General features: G+C 43.0%; 2 protein-coding genes across 2 annotated transcripts in view; one reads left to right on the top strand and one right to left on the bottom strand.

The window, feature by feature from the left end:
- Nucleotides 1-27,509, top strand: part of LOC121401348 (mediator of RNA polymerase II transcription subunit 21) — a 76,339-nt gene that overhangs the window by 24,292 nt on the left and 24,538 nt on the right. The gene's annotated exons all lie outside the window — the stretch shown is intronic.
- Nucleotides 1,361-24,283, bottom strand: LOC121401347 (transmembrane 7 superfamily member 3-like). Its single transcript, XM_041585810.1, has 11 exons — nt 24,078-24,283; nt 18,446-18,596; nt 17,699-17,819; nt 15,940-16,111; nt 15,224-15,401; nt 14,396-14,482; nt 13,077-13,157; nt 4,321-4,473; nt 4,082-4,179; nt 2,477-2,639; nt 1,361-1,975 (listed from the first exon to the last, which is right to left on the bottom strand). The coding sequence occupies exons 1-11, from the start codon at nt 24,087-24,089 to the stop codon at nt 1,713-1,715; spliced, it is 1,479 nt and encodes a 492-aa protein (XP_041441744.1). The 5' UTR covers nt 24,090-24,283; the 3' UTR covers nt 1,361-1,712.

Below are 27,509 nucleotides of genomic sequence, written 5' to 3'. Positions count from 1 at the left end.
GTTCCTGAGCATTCTGGATAACAGGTCCCATACCTGTAATAATAAAACAGTCGCTTGTACTTGATCCCAACTAAGATACAATTAATCCTTATTGGAAGCAAAACCAGCCTATTGGCTTTATTTCATGTTTATATGATTTTCTAGTAGACTTAAGGTATGAAGATCCAAATTATGGAAAGATCCGTTATCTGGAAAGCCCCAGGTCTGAGCATTCTAGAGAACAGGTCCCATACCTGTAATTGATCCCAACTAAGATATAATTAATCCTTATTGTCGGCAAAACCAGCCTATTGGGTTTATTTCATGTTTACATGATTTTCTAGTAGACTTAAAGTTTGAAAATCCAAATTACAGAAAGATCCGTTATCTGGAAATTCCAGAATTCTCTTCTTTCCGTGCAAAATGGCCCCTTACCAGCCCAAAGCAACCACAGTCCTTGTGCCTCCATAGAGTATTGAATCACAACATTCAGTACAGATATAAAGTTCACTTTGCGAAAGATTCAGGCAAATACCCAACCGAACCCGACTTCAAATTTGAATATGCAAATTAGGGGTGGGAAAGGGAAACATTTTTACTTCCTTGTTTTGTGACAAAAAGTCACGCATTACCCCTCTCCGTCCCAAATTTGCATATGCATATTAGGATTCAGATTCGGCCGGCCAGAAGGATTCGGGCGAATTCGAATCCTGCTGAAAAAGGCCGAATCCTGGATTTGCTGCATCCCTAATTGTTATTGCTACTTTTTATTCCTCCTCTTTCTATTCAGGCCTCTCCTATTCATATTCCGGTCTCTTATTCACATCAATGCATGGTTGCTAGGGGAATTTGGACCCTAGCAACCAGATGGCTGAAAATGCAAATTGAAGAGCTGCTGAATTAAAAGCTAAATAACTCAAAAACCTTAAAGGATAAAAATGAAAACCAATTGCAATGTATCCCTCTCTACATCACAGTAAACATTATCTCAAAGGTGAACAACCCCTTTAAGGGCTGAGACGCATACTCAGATTCGGGGAGATTTAGTCGCCCCCAAGGACAAATCGCCTCTCTTTCAGGGCGACAAATCTCCCCAAACTGCCTCCCACTGGTGAGATGGCAATCGGTGCGCTATGTTTTCCGAAGTCGTCTCACGAGGAAACTTCGGGCGACTTCGTAAAACAAAATCGCTCCGAAAGAGCTGATGAAATCGTCATTAAAACCTTTTGCATGGAAAGCAGAGGACTCTGACATTTCTGGGAGACACTTCATTTCACCCACCAATCCCTGATGTGGAGCACAGGCTGTGGCGCTGCTCTATTGCAGCTCTATAGGGAAACACTTGCTGTCTGCTACTAGTGGTGACAAGTGGTATTGCACTTTATAATCTATTTCTCCTCTGCATTAACATTAGAAGTAACAATCCCCACCCCGTAGTTTTATACAGCTGGGAGATCTTTATGACTGACACGCAGATATTAATAACAACATCAGCTCCTTATAGAAGGAAATACAACATTTCAGCAGGTACATAAATCTCTTATCTTGATCCATCCACGTGGGGGTCATTTCATCCTCCTCGGACTCTTGTGAGCTGTAATAGTATAATAAAGAGAGAGCGTATTGTGTGTTTTTACTTATATATATATATATATGAAATGGATCTCCTTCTTTTTGGCACCGGTGATTTATGGCAGAGACAAAGTTAACTCATTCCTGCTCTTCCCACGCGGCTATAGAAGTAATGGCGACCGTTCACCCGTCAGCTGATCTCTGCGGAAAAAATCTCGAAACTGCGCCAGTCGGATTAGAATTCGTTCTCTTAACGGCGGGAGGTGGTAACTGGGGTCCAAGACGTTGGTTTTCCTTCGCTCTCTGTCTCTTATCCACAACAAGTACGGGGTCGGAGGGAAGGGCGTCTTCTCTCGCTCCCGATACAGCTGGGTGGCCACTCCACTGACAGACAGGACTACCCATAATGCAATCATGATAAAGTCTGAAAATAAAAGGATGGTTTTGTTCATATGACAGTTGCACTGAATGTTCCAATATCTTCTATGACTTGATTTCTGCAACTCATCTCATGCTTCAAATATTATATCCTCATACTGTACTGTCTATGGGAATCAATATGGCACCTCCTCCTCCCATATGTATAAATACAAATATACAGAGAAGGAATGTTCTGGGCACACAATAAGCTATACCCTCATACTGTACTGTCTAAGGGAATCAATATGGCACCTCCTCCCATATGTATAAATACAAATATACAGAGAAGGAATGTTCTGGGCACACAATAAGCTATACCCTCATACTGTACTGTCTAAGGGAATCAATATGGCTCCTCCCTCCTCCCATATGTATAAATACAAATATACAGAGAAGGAATGTTCTGGGCCCACAATTAGCTATACCCTCATACTGTACTGTCTAAAGGAAACATAAATAAAATAAATATATTTACATTAGAGCAGATCATCCAGTGGGCACTTACCATTGGTCTGGAAGGGAACACTGGTGTAGACACTACTGAATTCTTGGTTTACCGCCCTCTTTACAATGTTTAAGGTGATGTAGGTGAGGCTCGTGAACACATAACTGTCTACGGCCAAAACCAGAGTGTAGGAGCCAACCACTGAGCAGGTGAATATATTGAGCTAGGTGAAAAACAGCAGCATAAGGTTAGTTAGTGACTCCCTCACCAGAGCATATGAGAGACCTATGTAATGACTGTTTAATCCGTATGGTCACTGCAAGTGCACAGGGGAAAAATCACCTTGTAACATAGTAAGTTAGCTGGAAAAAAGACACACGTCCATCAAGTTTATATATAACCTGCCCAACTGTCAGCTGATCCAGAGGAAGGCAAAAAACCCTTTTGATTGAAGCCTCTCCAATTTGCCTCAGAGGGGGGAAAAAATTCCTTCCTGATTTCAAGATGGAATCGTACCTGTCCCTGGATCAACTTGTAACATAGTAACATAGTACGTTAGATGGAAAAAAGACACACGTCCATCAAGTTCAACCTTAAGTCTATATATAACCTGCCCAACTGTCAGTTGATCCAGAGGAAGGCGAAAAACCTGTCTAAACCCTCTCCAATTTACCTCAGAGGGGGATCATTTCCTTCCTGACTCTAAAATACAATGGGACCAGTCCCTGGATCAACTTGTAACATAGTAAGTTAGGTTGAAAAAAGACACACGTCCATCAAGTTCAACCTTAAGTCTATATATAACCTGCCTGTCAGTTGATCCAGAGGAAGGTGAAAAACCCCATTTGAAGCCTCTCCAATTTGCCTCAGAGGGGGGAAAAAATTCCTTCCTGATTTCAAGATGGATGGGACCAGTCCCTGGATCAACTTATAACATAGTAACATAGTAAGTTAGGATGAAAAAAGACACACGTCCATCAAGTTCAACCTTAAGTCTATATATAACCTGCCTAACTGTCAGTTGATCCAGAGGAAGGCGAAAAACCCGTCTGAACCCTCTCCAATTTACCTCAGAGGGGGATAATTTCCTTCCTGACTCCAAAATACAATGGGACCAGTCCCTGGATCAACTTGTAACATAGTAAGTGAGGTTGAAAAAAGACACACGTCCATCAAGTTCAACCTTAAGTCTATATATAACCTGCCTAACTGACAGTTGATCCAGAGGAAGGTGAAAAACCCTCCTGAACCCTCTCCAATTTGCCTCAGAGGGGGAAAATTTCCTTCCTGACTCTAAAATACAATGGGACCAGTCCCTGGATCAACTTGTAACATAGTAACACAGTAAGTTGGGTTGAAAAAAGACACACGTCCATCAAGTTCAACCTTAAGTCTATATATAACCTGCCTGTCAGTTGATCCAGAGGAAGGCAAAAAACCCCATTTGAAGCCTCAAATGTAATTATATTTGTTCTACTTTGTTGAGAAAGCTGCTATTCATAGCAAAGTCTGGCAAGAGAGTGAACTACAGGCCTGTTTCCATTACACAAGGTCAGGGCAGGGCAAATATTCCTGTAAATATTCCTCTGTTTGGGGTCACTCTCGCCCGATGCTATATTTATAAACAGTAAGTTTAGCACTGGAAGAAACAGATGAAATACTCACAGTTTTAGCAGAGACGAGAAAGGCCACCGGCACCACCAATGAAATACAGGCAAAGGTGAGCCAAAACACTGTGTCATCATGAAAAGTCCCATAATCCCCTGGAAGAACGAGAAGCAACATGACACGTGCATGCAGTGAGAACCATGTTATATAAAGGCATTCGTCTAATATCTTGATTTATGGAGGGCAGGTGGAAACGATTTCTCCTTTAGATCCTCTAGTCTGACACGGTCACTTACCAATGGGTGTAAAGAAGACAATGGAAGCCGTCAGGAACCCGAGAACCAGGCCCACAAGCAGCAGACAGACATGAGGACAGCCAAATCTCCACCAGAATCCCACAAAGAGGAGGCCACCGATGATACCCGAGGCTGATGTTACTCCCAAGAGGCCTGTGGGGAGAAAGAATTCAACGGAAGCACTTCTATATGTTACTGGAAACTAGGGATGCACCGAATACAGGATTCAGTAAGGGATTCGGCCTTTATCAGCAGGATTCAGATTCAGTCCAATCCTTGTGTCTGGCCAAACCGAATCCAAATTTGCATAGGTAAATTAGGGGTGGGGCGGAAAATCACGGGACTTCTCATCACAAAACAAAAGAGCGAAAAAAAGTTCATACTTTTTCCCTTTCCCGCCCCTAATTTGCATATGTAAATCAGGATTCGGCCGAATCTTTCACAAAGGATTCGGCCAAATCCCAAATTGTGGATTCTGTGCATCCCTACTGGAAACTCAAACAATTTAATATGTAAGGGATCTGTGATACAATATAGAGAGATTTTTGTACTTACCGTTAAATCTTTTTCTCTTGTCCTATATTGGGGGACACAGGCACCATGGGGATGAAGATCCTGCAGCTGGAGACTGGACACTAAATAGTTAACTTTAAACTCCTCCTCCTCCTGCTCTGGGCTTCATCCCCTGCCTCCTCCTACAATCTCCAGTTTCGACCGAAGAAGGAGCAAGATGACCAAAAACAGAAGAGGAGGACCTCTACCCCCTCCAAACCTCTTAAAAACAAGGTTGAAAAAACATATAAAAACTGAACCGAACTCCAACATGTACAGGGAGGGAAGGCCTGTGTCCCCCAATATAGGACAAGAGAAAAAGATTTAACGGTAAGTACAAAAATCTCTCTTTCTCTTGCCTAATTGGGGGACACAGGCACCATGGGGACGTCCCAAAGCAACCCATGAGGGTGGGACACTGTAAGCCCCAGGAGGCGTTTAAGTAATGACTGCCTGTAACACCTTCCTCCCAAATACTGCTTCGGCTGAAGCCTGTGTGTGTAGCCTGTAGAAGCGCGTGAATGTGTGAAGGGACACCCAGGTGGCCGCTCTGCAAACTTGTTCCGCCGATGCTTGATGCCTAACTGCCCAAGAAGTGCTAATCGAGCGAGTAGAGTGCGCCCTCACTTGAAGTGGAGATGCTTTACCCTTAAGTGCGTATGCTCTGATGATGGTAGCACGAATCCACTTGGCCAGCGTAGACTTAGCTGCTTTGGCACCACGTTTGGGTCCGTTGGGAATGATGAACAGGGCGTCAGTTTTTCTGACCTCTTTGGTGGTATGTAGATATGTGGTGATAGCCCTAACAACATCTAGGTTGTGAAGTTTGCGCTCTCCTGGATTCTTGGGTTCTGGGCACAAGGAAGGCACTACGATATCTTGGTTAAGGTGAAATTCCGACACCACTTTCGGCAAAAAGTCTGGAGTAGGTCTGAGGACCACCTTGTCCTTGTGAATGATGGTAAAGGGTGACTTGCAGGAGAGTGCCGCCATTTCCGAGACTCTGCGAGCAGATGTGATGGCCAGAAGAAAAACCACTTTCTCTGTAAGGGTAGATAGAGGAATGTTGTCAATGGGTTCATATGGATCATCTTGGAGGACTGAGAGCACCAGGTTGAGGTCCCAAGGTGGTACCGGACAGCGATACGGTGGTATTAACCGGATAGCCCCCTGAAGGAACGTTCTGATATTATTCCTTAGGGCTAGTTTCTCCTGAAGAAGAACGGACAATGCTGATACCTGTACTTTCAGGGAGCTCAAGGCCAACCCCTTTTTCAAGCCCTCCTGTAGGAAGGAGAGAATCTCAGTCTCCGTAGCCTTCTGTGGGTCAGTACCTCTGTGTTCGCACCAGGTGATGAAAGTCTTCCAGACTCTATGGTATATCTTGGAAGAGACTGGCTTGCGTGCACGGAGCATGGTAGGTAGTGCATCCGATGGGGCTCCCGCTCTTCGCAGCACTAGGGCTTCAAGAGCCATGCCGTTAAAGCCCACTGAAGAGAATTCGGGTGGACGACAGGGCCTTGTGTCAGCAGATCGTGCCGTAGAGGAAGGGGAAACGGAGCGTCCTGTGCGAGTGTCACAATGTCTGCAAACCACGGCCTCCTGGGCCAGTACGGAGCCACCAGGATAGTCTGGGTGCCTTCTCTTTTGATCTTTTTGACAACCTTTGGAAGCAGTGCCAGAGGAGGAAAGATGTAGGCCAGGGAAAAACGCCAGGGAATCACTAGGGCGTCTGCTGCGAGTGCAAGGGGGTCCAAGCTCCGAGCCACAAATCGAGGGACCTTGCAGTTGCTTCGGGATGCCATCAGATCTACTTCCGGTAGTCCCCATCTGTCCACGAGGAGTTGGAAAACTTCCTGATGCAGACTCCACTCCCCCTGATCTAGGGTTTCTCTGCTTAGGTAGTCCGCTATCCAGTTGTCTACCCCTGGTATGTGTACCGCAGAGATTGCCGGAACGTGCTGTTCTGCCCACAGTAGAATGTGTTGTGCCTCCCTTAGGGCTGCCGGGCTTCTGGTGCCGCCTTGGTGGTTTATATAAGCGACTGCTGTCACATTGTCGGACTGGATTCGGGTGGCGTGGCCGCGGAGGAGGGGCGTCAAGCGTTCCAGCGAGTAGCGAATTGCCCTCAGTTCTAAAAGATTGATGGGGAGAGAACGTTCCTCCTGATTCCAAAGACCTTGGACTGTCGTCTGGCCCAACACGCCTCCCCAGCCCCGTAGGCTGGCGTCCGTCGAAAGAACCGTCCAGTGGAGAGGAGGGAAGGGACGCCCCCCTGTTGTCCGTAGTGGCTGTGTCCACCAGGTGAGAGAGCGTTTGACCTGTTCCGGAAGGACTATCCGGCGGTCTAGATTGGTTCGATCTGTGCGTTGGTGCAGCAGAATTGCATGTTGAAGGGCTCTGGTGTGGAATTGTGCATAGGGGATTGCAGGGAAGGATGCTACCATAGTGCCTAGGGTTTGCATGGCTGTCCGGAGAGGGACCCTGAAGGAAGTCTGGAGGGTTCGAATCCTGCCTTGGAGGATGCTGGTCTTGTCTCTCGGAAGAAAGGCTCTCCCTGTCCTGGAATCCAGTATCAGCCCCAGGTATTCTATCGTTTGAGTCGGGATGAGCTTCGATTTGTTGAGGTTGACAGTCCATCCCAGTTCTGTCAAAGTCTGTAGGACCTGAGACGTGTGGTGAAGGGCTTTTGCTGCCGACTCGCCTTTTACGAGAAGATCGTCCAAATAAGGAATGACAGGAATGCCCTGTAGTCTTAATTCTTCTAGTGCTGCCGCCATCACCTTGGTGAATGTGCGGGGGGCTGATGACAGTCCGAATGGGAGGGCGACAAACTGCCAGTGGTGACCGTTCACAAAGAATCTGAGAAACCTGTGGTGGGCTGGGTGGATGGGAATATGGAGGTAGGCATCTTTTATGTCGATGACCGTCATGAATTCCCCGTCTTCCATGGATGCCAAAACTGATTGGATGGATTCCATCTTGAAGTGGCAGCGCCTGACGAAAGGGTTGAGATCTTTGAGATCCAGCACTGGTCTCAGGGAGCCGTCCTTCTTGGGGACCATAAAAAGGTTGGAGTAGTACCCTCTTCCCCTGTCTGATTGTGGAACTGGTTGAATAGTTCCTGCTTTGACAAGGTCTTGGATGACCAAGAGAAATTTGCTCTTGTTGTCTAGTTGGCGGGGTAGTCTGGATACGAAAAATCTGTGGGGAGGAGGTTGGGTAAAGTCTATTAGTAGTCCCTGAGAGATGACTTGGAGAACCCAACGGTCCCGTATCTTGAGTTCCCACACCTCCCGAAAGGATTGGAGGCGGCCTCCTAGTGGGATCCCTTCGGGGGTGGGCACCCCTTCATGCGGAAGTGGACTTGTCCTGAGAGGACTTGGCCGGTGCTTTGTTGGACGACCAACTGGGCCTTTGTTTATTTTGGTAGCGAGAGCGGAAATTGGAGTTGGGTTTGTCTGACTGTGTCTTTGACCTTTGGCCTTGCCGAAAGGGTCGAAAAAAGGGGCGTCTCTTGAAGGCTGGTCTTTTGGTTCTGGCCTGTGGGAGTAGCGTGCTCTTACCGCCAGTTGCTTGTGAGATTATTTTGTCTAATTCGGCCCCAAAGAGTAGTTTTCCTTGAAAGGGCAGGCTGACTAGGGAGCGTTTAGATGTGAGGTCGGCCGACCATGTCTTCAGCCAAAGGAAACGGCGAGCTGCCACCGACTGGGCTGAGGCCTGTGCCACCATCTTTGCTGCGTCGATAGCCGCATCTCCAATGTAATTGGTAGCGTCAGCTATTTGAGAGAGGAGATTATCGGTGGTGGGGTCCTCGGACCCGAGAAGTTGCGCAACCTGTTCTACCCAGACCTCCATAGCCTTGGCGACCCAGGCAATAGCAAAGATCGGTCTAAAGGCGGATCCGGACGCTGTGAAGGAAGATTTGCAAAACCCTTCCAGGCGTTTGTCAATAGGGTCTTTGAATGCTGCTGCGTCCGCCACCGGAATGGTGGTATTCCTGGAAAGTCTGGAAACTGGGGGATCAACCGCTGGGGGTGAAGCCCAGAGCTCAGTGTACTCCTGAGGAAAGGGATACGTTTGTGAGAAGCGCCTTGATATTTGCACCCTGTGGTCTGGATGTTTCCACTGGGCCTTGATGAGGTCTTCCAGCTGTTCGTAAGCTGGGAAGACGTAAGAACTCTTCTTTTGTCTCTTAAAGATATTTTTCGCTGGCTCAACAGAGACGGGCTCTTCTATGTTAAGAGTACTAAGCACCGCTTGTATAAGGCCTTCCACCTCCTTTTGGGTTCTAGGGGTGTCTAGATCTGGATCAATGTGTTCCTGATCGGAGTCATCCTGTGATAGGACTTGGCCTTCCTCATTGGAGGGAGAAAATGGTTCCCTAGGGGAATCAGGAGGCGAAGGTGCAAGGCGTTTGGAACCTGAGGGGAGGTCGGCAGTTCTAGCTGGTTGAGAAAGGTGCTCCAGGACCTTGTCTAATGTCTCTGGGATGCGGGCCAGGTTTTGGATGCCTGCAAGTGAGAGGGAAAGGGCCCTGATCAACTCAGACTCAGATGTACTGGCCAAAGGTGGTGGCGAGGGATCTGAAGGTCTGCAGGCCATACACACGGATTCAGCCGATGCCGAATGAAATTTAGCCTTACATATGGTGCAGGCTAGAAAAGTGATTTGGGTATTTTGGCGTGTGTGAGCTGAGGACTTAGAGGTCCTGGGCTCTTCTGTCTTATCTGCCATGATGCTCCTTTTTTTTTTTTTTTTTTTTTTTTAATTTATTTATTTATTTTGCTGAGGCAGGGGAATCTGGCAGATGCAAGGATATGAGCCTCCTAATAGTGAAGGAGCTGTGGAGACAGAGAAGAGAGGGTTTAGAGTCCCTGGGGAAACCCACGTCTACCAGGTGTAGTGCCCCTTTAAGAGAATGAATACTTGCCTGTAGATGTCTGCCTGGACTAGAGGAGCACGGTCGCTGAAGACTTAGGAAGCAGAGGCCCAAGTAGCAGCAGCGTGGGTCGAGGTGCTGGGATAGGAAGCAGCAGCCGTTGGGGTAAGAGGGCTTTTGGCGCCAGAAGAGCCGCCTCAGTGCGGGAGCGGGAGATCCTATTGCGCATAAGGCAGAGACTGGGCGGAAGCGGAAGTGCGTTCCAAGGTGGAACGCACGTTGGCGCCGACGGCAGAGCAGGGGAAAAAAGGCGCGCGACAAGTATCGATGCGTATAGTGGAAGGTAGGCGATACAGAGAGGGTTACATAAGTAGTGTGAAAAAGGAACAGAGAGCATGGGGGCCTATTTAGAGAATAAAGAGAGGGTAGAAGGGTGGAATGTACTCACCACCGTTGCCAGCTGTACTGTGCCCTTTCAATATGTTTCCCTGTCACAGACACAAACAAGAATATATGTGAAGACTCACATATATAATTGCCTGTGTAAGGATATACACCTAAGAGGTGTAAAGCGCTGCTGCAGGCCTCCGTGGAGCGGGAAGACAGCGTAGGGAAAAAAGGAGCGAGCCTGCAGACCTCCGTAGAGCGGGAAGGCTATAGGGTAGAGTAGTTGTCAGCTGGAGAGGCTCTTTGAGTGATGTCAGTGGCCCCCATAATGTGGCATGATCCTAACACGCAGTCCTGATCAATTGCTCCAGCCACTAACTATGTGTCTTCTCCTTCTGAGGACACTAACGAAACTGGAGATTGTAGGAGGAGGCAGGGGATGAAGCCCAGAGCAGGAGGAGGAGGAGTTTAAAGTTAACTATTTAGTGTCCAGTCTCCAGCTGCAGGATCTTCATCCCCATGGTGCCTGTGTCCCCCAATTAGGCAAGAGAAAAAATGAGTGGTCTCCAATCAGTGTAAAGTGGTCTCCAGGAACAACCCCATTCTGTTTCTCATTCAATTTAGGGTTACCTGTAAGAGTGAGACGACCTATACCTCCCAGCGCTAACAATGACTGGTGGTTTTTCAAAAACGAAAGGCAAGCGGTTTCCATCCTTGTACAGGAGAAGTATTGGGTCTTTTGGGAACATTTCAGTGTAAAAAATAAAAACTGGGTAAATAGATAGGCTGTGCAAAATAAATAATGTTTCTAATATAGTTAGTTAGCCATAAATGTAATATATAAAGGCTGGAGTGAGTGGATGTGTAACATAATAGCCAGAATACTACTTCCTGCTTTGCAGCTCTCTAACTCTGAGTTAGTCAGTGACTATAAGGGAGGCCACATGGGACATAACTGTTCAGTGAGTTTGTAATTGATCCTCAGCATTCAGCTCAGATTCAAAAGCAACAGTTATGTCCCATGTGACCTCCCCTTGAGTCACTGATGCCTGGTAACCAATCAGTGGAAAGCAAGAGAGCTGCAAAGCAGGAAGTAGTGTTCTGGCTATTATGTTACACATCCAGTCACTCCAGCCTTTATACATTACATTTTTGCCTAACTAACTATATTAGAAACATTATTTATTTTGCACAGCCTATTTATTTACCCAGTTTTATTTTTATACTGAACTGTTCCTTTAAGGTGACCTTATATAGGACATACAGCTGCTGCCAACTCATCCCCTTATGTGCCTGGAGATCCAGATCCAGTATCTGTCAGGCAGGTTTAAAAGTGCCATCAGTTGGGCTGTGGATACAGAATTTCAAAATATGTCAACATGGGCCCCTATAGAGATCCCACTCTTGGTCTGGGGGCCAAACAGATCAGCCCAACTGAGCCAACCACATGGGAAGCCTAAATGTGCAAAAATAATGTGGGGAATTGACAAAAGTGATGATATTGAGACAAAATAAAAACCTCCACTTTTGTGAATTTAGATTTTGTCTTTTGCACGACATTTTAAAGACATTTTTTTCTGAATTTGTCTTTATCTCTTACTACTCTTGTCAGTCAGACATCAAATTGGAATTTTTGGGGGAGGGGCTTTATTTTAAAAAATTAAAATCATTTTTTTCAGTATAACCCGGGCTTTCTAAATCTGCGACATGTTTGTGTAATTCCACTTCTGTCACAAGATATAAGGGTCTAAATACAAGAAATGCTAATAATATAGGGATTTCTATCAGAAATAGTGATGGGCGAATAAATTCGCCTGGTGCAGGATATTTCCACGTTTCGCCGATGGCGAATACATTTACGAAACTCCCGCAGAAACGGGAGAAATTCGCCCATCACTAATCAGAAATAGTTTTTATTATCTTAGGTCAAGTGTCTAATTGCTGCAAAGCCTTTACTTTTCCTTTAGATAATATATTCACTCAAATGGGTCGATTTGAAAATTTAAATTCGAATTTTCGAGTCTTTTTTTTTACGGCCAAATTCGAGTACAGGTATAGGATCCCTTATCCGGAAACCCGATATCCCGAAAGCTCCGAATTAAGGAATGGCTGTCTCCCATAGACTCCATTTTATTCAAATAATCCAAATTTTTTAAAAATGATTTCCTTTTTCTGTGTAATAATAAAACAGTCGCTTGTACTTGATCCCAACTAAGATATAATTAATCCTTATTGGAGGCAAAACCAGCCTATTGGGTTTATTTCATGTTTATATGATTTTCTAGTAGACTTAAGGCATGAAGATCCAAATTACAGCTAGAGCCATTATCCGGAAAACCCGTGGTCTCGAACATTCTGGATAAAAGGTCCCATAGCTGTACTTGATCCCGACTAAGATATAATTAATCCTTATTGGAGGCAAAACCAGCCTATTGGGTTTATTTAAAATGTATACGATTTTCTAGTAGCCTTAAGGTATGAAGATCCAAATTATGAAAAGATCCTTTATCCGGAAAGCCCCAGGTCCCAAGCATTCTGGATAACAGGTCCCATACCTGTACCTTGTACTTGATCCCAACTAAGATATAATTAATCCTTATTGGAACCAAAACCAGCCTATTGGGTTTATTTAATGTTTAAATGATTTCTAGTAGACTAAAGGCATGAAGACCCAAATTACGGAAAGATCCGTTATCCGGAAAACCCCAGGTCCCGAGCATTCTGGATAACAGGTCCTATACCAGTATTTTTAAAATTCTCATAAACTCGAAATTTGACCAATCAAAATGTATTTCGATTCGAAATTCGACCCTTGATAAATCTGCCCCTTAGTGTATGGCTAGATTAAAGCTTTAGTCCTTGGGACCCCTGATGGGCTATTTACATCACAGAGAAGGCAACAATTTGCCCATGGCTTCAGTTATCTGTAACTCACCGTCGTATCCCATGACAGTCACTCTGGTGAGGAGGATAAAGATCAAGAACCCGACGATGATGAATCCCATGAAAAAGAATTCTGGAATGAAATACAAATACATTATCTGCTTCCACTTCCTTACTTTTTTATATCTCTCTTAAAGGAAAACTAAACCGTAACCAAAGTAGTAGGTAGAAATGTTGTATTTTGTGCTTCTGTACCAGCCCAAGGCAACCACAGCCCTTTAGCAGTAAAGATCTGTGTCTCCAAAGATGCCCCAGTAGCTCCCCATCTTCTTTTCTGCTGATTCACTGATTCACATGCTCTGTGCTGCTGTCACTTACTGAGCTTAGGGAGCCACTCACAATATACAGTTTACATAGAATAGAAATGTCACAATATAAGGCTGATTAGTAATTAATACACATAATTACTACATGGCAGCACAGAAACCAGTGCAATTAGCATCAGAATTGAATAATCAGCAAACCTGTAGCATCAGCTTATATTACAGCCAGGGAAGCTCATTTTCTGCTGCTGGATAATTAGTGACGAGCCCTAAGCTTAGCTTCTCAACAGCCAATCAGAGCCCACTGAGCATGTGAGTGTCACAGACACTTTCCAAGATGGTGACCCCCTGTGACAAGTTTGAAGTCCTGGATCATTGCTGCTATTGACAAGCTCAAACTTTAGCCTCCTGCAATAAGTTCACTATAGAAAATAGGACATTTTTAGCCTCATTCATTTTTAGGGGTTAGTTCTCCTTTAATGCTGTGATTCTCAATTAGAGCAATACACAAATTACCTTTAATCTAAAAATGTTGTTGGCTTGAGAGGTGTACAAGTGACACAGCTAGGACTGTGGGTTAGATAAAAAAAGCTGCGATGAGGCAGAGCAAACCAAAACACTAAACAATATAAATATGTAAATCTATAACAACAGATTTATAATCTTATAAAGAAGTGTAAGGACCCCCAGCAGCCTAAAGGTGGCCATACACAGAGAGATCCACTCGTTTGGGATGTCGTCAGAATGAGCAGATTTCTCACAGATATGGCCACCTTGAGGTGGGCGATATAGTACTGATCAAGTCACATGACTAGGGGCAGCTGGGAAACTGACAATATGTCTAGCCCCATGTCAGATTTCAGAATTAAATATAAAAAAATCTGTTTGCTCTTTTGAGAAATGGATTTCAGTGCAGAATTCTGCTGGAGCAGCTCTATTAACTGATACGTTTTTAAAAAAAAACAAAAACATTTTTTCCCATGACAGAATCCCTTTAAGTGTCCATCAGTAGCGAGTATCCCTAAAAGTCATATGGCAATGACCGTACCTGTCTTCAGAAACTGATGCCCAAAGAAGCAGATGAAGAGGCCGAAGAGAGCACAGAAAGTGAAAAACACTCTGGTTGAGGCTTTCCCTGGAAATGAACAGAACAAAGAGGTCGGAATTCAGGGAGGAATCGCTCTGCTACATTAGTATCATAATAGTGACACTAAGGGGCAGATTAATTAAGGGTTCAATTTCAAATTCGAGGTTTTTTTTATGGTCAAATTTGTCTACAGAGTTATCCAAATTGGATTCGAGTTTTAAAAAAAAAAATTCGAATTCGATTTTTGACATTTTTCATACTCTAAATTTAAGAACTCGAATTCGACTATTCGCCCCCCTAAAACCTGCCAAATTGCTGTATCAGTCAATGGTAGAGGTCCAAGGATCAATTTGGTGATCTTTGCAGCCTTCCTAAAATTCCAGTTTTTTTTTATAGTCAAATTTGACTAGGGAGTTATCCAAATTCAATTTGAGTTCTAAAAAAAAATTAAAATTCGATTTTTAACATTTATCATAGTCCGGCCCTTTAAGATCAATTTGGTGATCTTTGCAGCCTGAAAAAAACTCAAATCGGGTTTTTAAAAAAGGAAACAAATTCGATTCAAGTTTTCTGGTCGATTTGATTTTTTTTTTACATCAATTTTGGTCGAATTTCGAGTTTTTTTACGCAGATAAAAAACTCGAATTGAGTTTTTAAAACTTGCAACAAATTTGATTCAAGTTTTCAGGTCGATCCTATTCACCCGAGTTTAAAAAATGTGAGTTTTTACATCACATGAATTTGAAATTGGACGGTTGATAAATGTGCCTGTAAGTAGTGATTCCCTACCCAGCGTGTAGCAGTTGTCCATGACGTTGGTGAAGTTACAAGCGTACGTATGAACGGGCACATAGGCCGCAGAGGTGTTGAGCAGCGGATCCCGTACAATCACATTGTAGATCACTCCTTGGCCCGGGATGGAAGAGAAGGAGACTTTAGTCATCTGCTCAGAGTTCAGGGTGAGGAGCTGCAAAGAGAAGAGGGAAATGTATGGGATCCTTGATGCAACTGGAAATTCAATATAAAAATGGGAAAACGGGAAAGTTGCAATTGAACCCAAGAACCTTTTACCCTATAACTGCATTTTGTTTTCATATCATACCCTGGCCCTTTAAGAACTCGAATTCGACTATTAAGTCAATGGGGAGACGTCCAGGGATCACTTTGGAGTCGAATCGAGTTTTTTTTTTAATTCAAATTTAATTTGATTCGAGTTTTTGAGTTTGAAAAATGTGATTATTTTAAACAATTTCGATTGGTGGAAGTCATGGGCGTTCATACATACATACATACATACATACAGTACATACATACATACATACATACATACAGTACATACATACATACATACATACAGTACATACATACATACATACATACAGTACATACATACATACATACATACATACAGTACATACATACAGTACATACATACATACAGTACATACATACATACAGTACCTACATACAGTACAGTACATACATACATACATGGACAGCCCTACCTTAATGCCATTGCTCATAATCGCTTGCACCATAGACATCCTGTGCAGATGAGCGAGTAACACTGTATCACTGAGGTTATTCTCTGGCAGGAAATACTGATAAATATCATATAGTAATCGCCATCTTGTCTCTTGCTCTCTCTTTATATCACAGGGAGGCGCATTGTTCCCTCTGTGTAATAGAGAAATAGATTGGCAATCAATATGGCACCTCCCTCCTCCCATATGTATAAATACAAATATACAGAGAAGGAATGTTCTGGGCACACAATAAGCTATACCCTCATACTGTACTGTCTAAGGGAATCAATATGGCACCTCCCTCCTCCCATATGTATAAATACAAATATACAGAGAAGGAATGTTCTGGGCACACAATAAGCTATACCCTCATACTGTACTGTCTAAGGGAATCAATATGGCACCTCCTCCTCCCATATGTATAAATACAAATATACAGAGAAGGAATGTTCTGGGCACACAATAAGCTATACCCTCATACTGTACTGTCTAAGGGAATCAATATGGCACCTCCTCCTCCCATATGTATAAATACAAATATACAGAGAAGGAATGTTCTGGGCACACAATAAGCTATACCCTCATACTGTACTGTCTAAGGGAATCAATATGGCACCTCCTCCTCCCATATGTATAAATACAAATATACAGAGAAGGAATGTTCTGGGCACACAATAAGCTATACCCTCATACTGTACTGTCTAAGGGAATCAATATGGCACCTCCTCCTCCCATATGTATAAATACAAATATACAGAGAAGGAATGTTCTGGGCACACAATAAGCTATACCCTCATACTGTACTGTCTAAGGGAATCAATATGGCACCTCCATCCTCCCATATGTATAAATACAAATATACAGAGAAGGAATGTTCTGGGCACACAATAAGCTATACCCTCATACTGTACTGTCTAAGGGAATCAATATGGCACCTCCTCCTCCCATATGTATAAATACAAATATACAGAGAAGGAATGTTCTGGGCACACAATAAGCTATACCCTCATACTGTACTGTCTAAGGGAATCAATATGGCACCTCCTCCTCCCATATGTATAAATACAAATATACAGAGAAGGAATGTTCTGGGCACACAATAAGCTATACCCTCATACTGTACTGTCTAAGGGAATCAATATGGCACCTCCTCCTCCCATATGTATAAATACAAATATACAGAGAAGGAATGTTCTGGGCACACAATAAGCTATACCCTCATACTGTACTGTCTAAGGGAATCAATATGGCACCTCCTCCTCCCATATGTATAAATACAAATATACAGAGAAGGAATGTTCTGGGCACACAATAAGCTATACCCTCATACTGTACTGTCTAAGGGAATCAATATGGCACCTCCTCCTCCCATATGTATAAATCAAATATACAGAGAAGGAATGTTCTGGGCACACAATAAGCTATACCCTCATACTGTACTGTCTAAGGGAATCAATATGGCACCTCCTCCTCCCATATGTATAAATACAAATATACAGAGAAGGAATGTTCTGGGCACACAATAAGCTATACCCTCATACTGTACTGTCTAAGGGAATCAATATGGCACCTCCCTCCTCCCATATGTATAAATACAAATATACAGAGAAGGAATGTTCTGGGCACACAATAAGCTATACCCTCATACTGTACTGTCTAAGGGAATCAATATGGCACCTCCTCCTCCCATATGTATAAATACAAATATACAGAGAAGGAATGTTCTGGGCACACATACCTGGCAGATCCCAGATTGGCTGGTGCAAAAGTGATGACCGTTTCATAGAGATTATATCGCAGATAAACGTTCGGATCAACATCTAAACTGAACTCCACGTTACACGCCCCCGGAACTGGATCTACAAATAAAAAGCCCAGCAAATTCTATTTATTAATCTAATTATAAAAGATGAGATGTGGTTGGAGGGAGCGAGTTCAGCTGCGTCGCAGTTATGGATCAATGATAAATTGAAAGAATCATTGCCTGTAGGGGGTTAATGACAAACAGAGAAAGGGAAGCTTCACCTTTAAATGATCTTTTAGTACATTATAGAATGGCTAATTCTAAGCAACTTTTCAATTGGTAATTATTATTTTTTTTATCGTTTTTTTAACAATTTGTCTTCTTCTTCTGACGCTTTCCAGTTTTCAAATGGGGGTCACTGACCCCATCTAAGGCTACAAACGTATTGTTACTTTTTATTCCTCATCTTTCTATTCAGGCCTCTCCTATTCATATTCCAGTCTCTTATTCAAAGCAATGCATGGTTGCTAGGGGAATTTGGACCCTAGCAACCAGATTGCTAAAACCGGAGAGCTGCTGAATAAAAAGCTAAGTAAGTCAAAAACCACAAATAATAAAAAATGAAGACCAATTGCAAATTGTCTCAGAATATTCCTCTCTACATCATACTAATAGTTAATTTAAAGGGGAACAAACCCTTCGAGAGGTGAATGATCCAATACAGACTGGCCATTGCCGTACCTTTCTCTCCATATGGAACAGTCACCGCCGTTGCCAGCAGCTGGTTGAGGTCGGAGGATGCCAAGTACCAGCTGCAGTTGGTCTGTACGGGCCGGAGTTCATTCAGTAATCCTGCGTCGCTGCCGGTTTCTGAATCATTTGCAGTGGGAATCTAGAGCCAATGAGAGGTAGAAGTGACATAATGCAGTGGGAGGGGCTTCATCAACCTTTCCCAAAATGTACCCCATATTGCTCCCCTTGATTTTTATTCTAGGACATGAATTTATATATATATACTAAACACATTTTCTACGTTATATATTCCTATTGAAAGCAGCGTACGTCCCTTTCTATGCTCTGCACTGGTGGTTCAGACTGTTGATACAATGTAAGACAAGGCAGCTGATTAACAGAGCTGACTTTGCTGGTGAACCAAGGGGTAAATTTACTAAGCGGCGAAAAATCGCCGGCGACGGCTTCGCAGCCATCGCAACACTTGGCCAGGCGAAAATTCGCTCAGACAACGCTAATTTACTAGAATGCGAAGTTGCGTCCAGGGCATTAGTCACTTCGCCCTTTAGTAAATCTGCCCCCAAGACTTGTGCATCGTTGTTTAAAAAGTAACAAGCAAGAGTTAAGCAAATGCTGCTTTTAATAGCAAACGTTTTTTATGAATATCGCACTGAAAATTTTTTTAATAAATGTATATTGTTAAGTTGCTAAGAATTAAGTTTTCTGTTATTAGGCAAATTTGGGGTTGACTTGCCCTTTAAGGACACAATTATACGAATAAGAAGCACCACAAGTTTCCCGGTAGGTGATAATTAGGGATGCACTAGGGATCCACTATTTGGGATTCGGCCGAATATCCTGTGAAAGAGTCGGCAGAATACCGACCCGAATCCTTATTTGCACAGGCAAATTAGGGGCAGGAAAGACAAAAGTGGAAAAAAATTATTTTGTGACGAAAAGTCACGTGATTTTCCTACCCGCTCCTAATTTACATATGCAAATTAGGATTCGGTTCGGTATTAAGACAAATCTTTAACCGGGGATACGACTGAATCTTTCACCAGGGATTCGGCCGAATCTTTCACCAGGGATTCGCGAGATTCCCAAATAGTGGATTCGGCACATCCCTAATTATGAGGGATGCACCGAATCCAGGATTCAATTCGGAATTCGGCCTTTTTCTGCAGGATTCGGATTCCGCCGAATCCTTCTGCCCGGCCAAACTGAATCTGAATCTGCATATGCAAATTAAAAGGCGGGGAGGGAAATCGTGTGAGTTTTTGTCACGAAACAAGGAAGTAAAAAATGTTTTCCCCCTACCCACCCCTAATTTGCATATGCAAATTCAGATTCGGTTTGGTATTCGGCTGAATCTTTAGTGAAGGATCCTGGGGTTCGGCCGAATCCAAAATAGTGGATTTGGTACATCCCTACTAATTATCACCTACCGGGAAACTTGTGGCACTTCTTATTCGTATAAATCGGACGTTAAAGGGCAACTCAACCCCAAAATAAAAATTGCCCGGATCCTGCTGAAAAAGGCCGAATCAATCCCGAAACGAATCCTGGATTCGGTGCATCCCTAGTGATAATAGCCTGGAATTGCTCAGTGACACCCCAATAATTATCAATCTGACATCATTACTGTCACTTTAATGTAAATCTTTTTTTTTTTTTTGTCATTTTTACAGCGGCCTGTGTTAATTCTGCGGTGTTCTTAAAGGGGCGGTTAACCTTTATTTTAACTTTTAAGGGCCAAGAGCATATTTGAGCCACAGAACACTCCCCCCTCCATAGCCACCTTTACACAGTTGATGGATAAGGACTTATCCAAAACGACAGAGAGGAAGAAAAAAACTTTTCCAAATTTGACCAGGGATGAACAGGTGGCGATTAAAACTCTAAAAGCAAATGAGGATATTATTATACGACAAGCGGACAAAGGGGGAGCTATAGTGGTGTTGGACAAACAATACTACATAGAGGAAGTAATGGGACAACTAATGGATGGATCGACGTACAGGAGGCTGAGGGGGAACCCGACCTTAGAATATAAAAAACTGTTGGATACACAGGTGAGGGTAGCCCTTACGGCGGGGTGGATAGATGAAGGGACTAGCCAATATTTGACCACGGAATTCCCGAGGATACCATATATATATACACTACCTAAGATCCATAAAATTTGGATAAGCCCCCGGGCGACCTATTATCTCCGCCATAGGTTCACTATTTCAACCTGTGTCGGTATATATTGATCATTTTCTCCAGCCATTGTGCAACAAATGCGATCTTATCTCAAGGATACGGGCCACTTGTTGTCCTTATTAAAGGACCAGGTGATTCCCCCTGATAGCATACTAGTCACCATGGACGTGGCTAGTTTATACACAGTGATTCCTCATGAGGCTGGTGTACAGGTCTGCAGGGAAGCCCTCTCTCGCTCACACACGGGAAACCCCCCCACAGAATGCCTAGTGTCTCTGTTAGATTTAATTTTGACGCATAACTACTTTACATTCAATGGATTTTTTTATCTACAATTGGCGGGGACAGCCATGGGATCTAATGTTGCCCCGTCATTTGCTAATTATTTTATGCAGGACTATGAGGTGAATTGGCTACTACCTATGGGAGGCGATAGAATTTTCCTGTACAAAAGATATATCGATGACTTGTTGTTGATATGGATTGGGACGGAAAGTGAATTAATTGAGTTCCATAGAGATCTAAACTCATTAGATTCCCCATCAAATTAACCATGACCTATGATAAGGTGCAAGTTAATTACCTGGATCTGACCATTTTTAAAAACAGAATAGACTAGGGACGACACTCTTTAAGAAGCCAACAGACAAAAACAGCCTGATACAGGCTAGCACACATCATCCTCCACACATGTCCCGGGGGTCTATTCTCTCAGTTCCTTAGGATTGTAAGGAACAACTCAGAAAGGACTACAGCAGAACTACAACTCTCCACTCTGGCTGATCAATTTGCCATGAGGGGATACCCGAAGGATTTAATTGATGAACAATGTAAGAGAGCGAAGCAATACAACCAAGAGGTGTTATTGGACCCTGTGAGAAAGGAGGGAAGAGCCCCCCAGATATCATTTTTACTACAGAGTGGACGAATGCTAGCATAGGCTTGAAGAAAGCGCTGAAAAGGCGATGGGAAATAATCAGTACGGACCAGAATCTACCATTCCAGGACAAAAAACACTGATGGCTTTCAGGAGAGGCCGGAACTTGGGTGAAATTTTGGTTACGAAAAACCTGGGGGAGACACAGAAAAAGCACACCACGTGGTTGGACAAGCCCTGAAAAAAGGATGCTTTAGGTGTTTGGGCTGCATGACATGTGGAGGGATGTCACAAGGGACCTACTTTACCCATCCGTGGAAGGGAACTAAATTCCAGATTATACACAGGGTGACCTGTACGAGTGATCATATAGTATATATGGCATGGTGTCCTTGTGGGTTACACTACGTGGGGAAAGCCACAACCACGTACAGGGAAAGGATAAATAATCACAGAAGTGCGATAAGGAGCGCCCTCGTCGACGGGAAAGACAGACCAACCGGTGGCTAGACACTGGCTATTAAAGAAACACACTTTGCCGCAGTTTCGGCATATGATTATAGACCATGTTCCTGCACCCAGGAGAGGGGGAATAGAGGCTTACTATTACTACAGAAAGAATCCAGTTGGATTTACAAATTGGACACTTTGTCCCTAGAGGACTCAATGAGACCCTACCCATGTCCCACTTTTATTGACTAGGCATCAGATGGACGATCCCACAGTCGAATGGTACTTGGAACTTTTTACATCGGGTAGTATTATTTAATGCAGCCTGATGTTTTTGTGGCTGGGTCAGACTCTTTTTGCTTTTTCTTTTTCTTTTTCTTTGTATTTATTCATTTATTTTTTCTGTAAATTTTTTTTTTTTTTTGTACAATACAGGGATAATCTGTAGTTTTTCTCCTTTTCATTTTTTCTCCGATGTTGGAACGATGATATTACTGGTGGTAATGATATTAATAATAGCACTATCCTATATCTGGTTTGATACACAGAGATACCAGTATATGGATAAAGTAACAAAGAAACATGATTGTAAAATAGCAATTAAGTTGGTAACTTTGAGTCCATTTTTGTTGCTGTTCTTTAGGATGCTTCGGTGCCCCAGGGAAGAGGGGAGGGGCTGGAGGAGGAGTATGTCCGAGGCCAGAGGAGTACACCGGTTTAGCTGGAAGACCTACACCTGTAGGTAAGATCCCATGGTAATGCTCACAAGACCCCCAGGAGAGCGTGATGGCCAGGTGAGTCCATTAGCCGTGTATTACTGCCACCCCAGTTGATGTACATGACTTCGCTCCCAAAGAGCAGGAGGTGACCTCGGGTTTATGCCCAGGTTCTACCCCCTGTGGAGGTAGTAGCGAAGTCAGGACAAGTGTCTATGGGAGAGAAAGGGGTTGATTGGCAGCAGATCGGTGGACTACACATTCAATTTGGTGGAGCGCAGCGCAATGGCAGGACGCGCGCCGCTCACCATAGTAACAGGGGCGGAGCTGTTGTGAACTACCGGATGTAAGGGAAGAAGGCGCAACGGAAGGTTATTCAGCTATCCATACCGGTATGTGCACCTGCGCTGGCGGGACCAACAAGGGCCAGTACAGCCTCTTCTCTCTTTCCTCGGGTAAGAGTGCCCTGGATGATATCTGGGACACTTATGTTTTTTGGCTGATGTTTTTAAAGTCACGGCACTTATTATTTGGACACAAATAGTCACAGATCAAACGCAGGTGATGTGTGTACACAAAATGAGGCACTGATTTATAAGTTTGTCACTATAGATGACGCACTGCACTAAAGCTGTTTATAAGATCACAATCAACAATGTGAATATTATATGAGGATAAATATGCTAATTAATTGACGCACAGTGATGATGTCACATATGATGATTGGACACCATTTTGTTCACCTATAAAGTTTGGAGCACATGTATGGGGTTTTTCACTTCCTGAAGACGGCGCCAGTAGAGGAGCGAAACGTTGAAATAAAAGTTTTTTGATTTTTTCCACAAGAAATTCCTTGGAGTGCGGTTTGTTACTACTATCATATATATATATATATAATATATATATATATATATATTATATATTATATATATATATAATATATATAAGATATAGATATTATATATATAATATATATATATATATATATATTTTAATAATTTGTCTTCTTCTTCTGACGCTTTCCAGCTTTCAAATGGGGGTCACTGACCGCATCTAAAAACAAATGCTCTGTAAGGCTACAAATGTATTGTTATTGTTACTTTTTATTCCTCGTCTTTCAATTCAGGAGTCTCCTATTCATATTCCGGTCTCTTATTCAAAGCAATGCATGGTTGCTAGGGGAATTCGGACCCTAGCAACCAGATTGCTAAAACCGGAGAGCTGCTGAATAAAAAGCTAAAATAAATCAAAAACCACAAATAATAAAAAATGAAAACCAATTGCAAATTGTCTCAGAATATCCCTCTCTACATCATACTAACAGTTAATTTAAAGGGGAACAAACCCTTCGAGAGGTGAATGATCCAATACAGACTGGCCATTGCCGTACCTTTCTCTCCATATGGAACAGTCACCGCCGTTGCCAGCAGCTGGTTGAGGTCGGAGGATGCCAAGTACCAGCTGCAGTTGGTCTGTACGGGCCGGAGTTCATTCAGTAATCCTGCGTCGCTGCCGGTTTCTGAATCATTTGCAGTGGGAATCTAGAGCCAATGAGAGGTAGAAGTGACATAATGCAGTGGGAGGGGCTTCATCAACCTTTCCAAAATGTACCCCATATTGTCCCCTTGATTTTTATTCTAGGACATGAATTTATATATATATATAAACACATTTTCTACGTTATATATTCTATTGAAAGCAGCGTACGTCCTTTCTATGCTCTGCACTGGTGGTTCAGACTGTTGATACAATGTAAGACAAGGCAGCTGATTAACAGAGTGACTTTGCTGGTGAACCAAGGGGTAAATTTACTAAGCGGCGAAAATCACCGGCGACGCTTCGCAGCCATCGCAACACTTGGCCAGGCGAAAATTCGCTCAGACAACGCTAATTTACTAGAATGCAAAGTTGCGTCCAGGGCATTAGTCACTTCGCCCTTTAGTAAATCTGCCCCCAAGACTTTTGCATCGTTGTTTAAAATGCAACAAGCAAGAGTTAAGCAAATGCTGCTTTTAATAGCAAACGTTTTTTATGAATAACGCACTGAATTTTTTTAATAAACGTATATTGTTAAGTTGCTAAGAATTAAGTTTTCTGTTATTAGGCAAATTTGGGGTTGACTTGCCTTTAAAGGACACATTATACGAATAAGAAGCACCACAAGTTTCCGGTAGGTGATAATTAGGGATGCACTAGGGATCACTATTTGGGATTCGCCGGAATATCCTGTGAAGGTCGGCAGAATACGACCCGAATCCTTATTTGCACGGCAATTAGGGCAGGAAAGACAAAGTGGAAAAAAATTATTTTGTGACGAAAGAGTCACGTGATTTTCTACCGTCCCAATTTACATATGCAAATTAGGATTGGTTCGGTATTAAGACAAAACTTTAACGGGGATCGATGAATCTTTCACCAGGGATTCGGCGAATCTTTCAAGGGATTCGCGAGATTCCAAATGTGGATTCGGCAATCCCTAATTTGAGGGATGCACCGAATCCAGGATTCAATTCGGAATTCGGCCTTTTTCCTGCAGGATTCGGATTCCGCCGAACCCTTCTGCCCGGCCAAACTGAATCTGAATCTGCATATGCCAAATTAAGAGGCGGGGAGGGGAAAATCGTGTGAGTTTTGTCACAAACAGGAAGTAAAAATGTTTTCCATACCCACCCTAATTTGCATATGCAAATTCAGATTCGGTTTGGTATTCGGCCGAATCTTTAGTGAAGGATCCTGGGGTTCGGCCGAATCCAAAATAGTGGATTTGGTACTCCCTAAATTATCACCTACCGGGAACTTGTGGACTTCTTATTCGTATAAATCGGACGTTAAAGGGAACTCAACCCCAAATAAAATTGCCCGATCCTGCTGAAAAAAGGCGAATCAATCCCGAAACGAATCCTGGATTCGGTGCATCCCTAGTGATAATACCCTGGAATTGCTCAGTGCACCCCATAATTATCAATTGACATCATTACTGTCTTTAATGTAATTCTTTTTTTTTTTTTTGTCATTTTTACAGCGGCTGTGTTAATTCTGCGGGTGTTCTTAAAGGGGCGTTCACCTTTATTTTAACTTTTAATTTATTATGGAATTGGAATTCTAAGTAAATTTGATTTGGTTTCCATTGTTTTTATTGTTTTTAATTATTTGCCTTCTACTTCTGACATTTCCAGTTTTTAATGGGGGTCATGACCTATAAAAGGCTGTAAGGCTACAAATGTATTGTTATTGCTACTTTTTATTCTCTCTTTCTATTCAGTCCCTCTCCTATTCATATTTGTCTCCTATTAAAATCAGTGCATGGTTGCTAGGGAATTTGGAACCCGCACCAATGGCTGAAATTGGCAAACTGGAGACTGCTGAATAAAAAGGTAATTACTCAAACCATTAATATAAAATTAAACCAATAGCAAATTGTTCAGAATACCTCTCTACATCTACTAACGTTAATTTAAAGGGGAACAACCTGTATATAATTTTTTTATATTACAGTGGATGTGGTTAACTCTGCGGTGTTTATAAAGAAGGGAAACAAAAACCCCCTCTTGGTTTATCTGGGCCGGCAATCAGGAAGCCAATCGATTCGGGCAAACTATTATTCCAAGGAAACAGACGAAGTTCCGGTTAACTTGGGTGAGAAAAAAACAAATGAATCACTTCTCCAGAACCAAATCAGGAGACAGTTTTACATAATTATGAGTTGAAACAAAAATTTATTTTTGTGATCAGTGGTGTTTCATGGTTTACTTGGACTTTAAAAGGTGCCTGCAGGATTTAAAGGCTCATTTGGGTTAAAATAGATTTAAAAAATGCACAAAAAAAAACACTTGATCACCGATTTCTAGATATGAGTCATGGGCATCACTAAATCTGCACCTTGTGAGCGAAACTGTACATTTGGTAGAGCGTGTGCACGTGGAGAGAACGAAGGAACGTTAACGGAGATGTTCCGCAGAAGGATCTCAGTCGGAGCGTGTGATTCGTCTCAGGTCTGTGAAACTGACCAATAGAGACTTCCAGTAGCCTGCGGGTACAGAGAGCTGCAGTTATACACAAATGTATTCCCAAATCAATTTAACCATTACTTCTGTTCAACCAGGAGCCCCTAAGTTCTCCTTGGGCCATTAGGGGGAGATTTGGGGTGAGTGTTTATTTGTACCCTGGGTACTGAATATAGCAGGGTGACACCCAATGTTTTTATTTGTAACCTTGTTATTGAGCTAAGGGGACCAGTTGAAGGTCAGTTAGGGGGAGATTTGGGTGAGTGTTTATTTGTACCTGGGTACCCTGGAACATATGCAGGGTGAACCCCAATGTTTCTATAATTTGTAAACTTGTTATGAGCTAAGGGGCCCAGTCTGAAGGTCAGTTAGGGGATTTGGGGTGAGTTTTTTTTGTACCCTGGGTACCCTGGAACTATAGCAGGGTGACACCCAATGTTTCTATATATCTGTAACCTTGTTATGAGCTAAGGGGCCAGTCTGAAGGTCAGTTAGGGGGGAGATTTGGGTGAGTGCTTATTTGTCCTGGCGTACCTGGACTATAGCAGGTGATACCCCAATGTTTTATATATTGTACCTTGTTATGAGCTAAGGGGCCAGTCTGAAGGAGTTAGGGGGATTTAAAGGAACACTGCCAAAAACAGTTAGAGACTGAGAAACCTTTACTTTACCAGAAGGGGTGAGAGTAAGAAGGCAGAGGAAAGAGTGTAACCATAGATATAAAGTGCAGGGTGTAAACATACATGAGCATAAAGAAGAATGTTTAGCCATATTCACCCTACATCCTGGGTCTATAAATCAAGTGCAAACAAAATGTT

This window comes from Xenopus laevis, chromosome 3L (genome assembly GCF_017654675.1).
Source record: "Xenopus laevis strain J_2021 chromosome 3L, Xenopus_laevis_v10.1, whole genome shotgun sequence".
In the NCBI taxonomy this organism is placed as follows: Eukaryota; Metazoa; Chordata; class Amphibia; order Anura; family Pipidae; genus Xenopus; species Xenopus laevis.
Note: the sequence above shows the minus strand (reverse complement) of the source record. Positions and strands in the feature narration are given on the sequence as shown.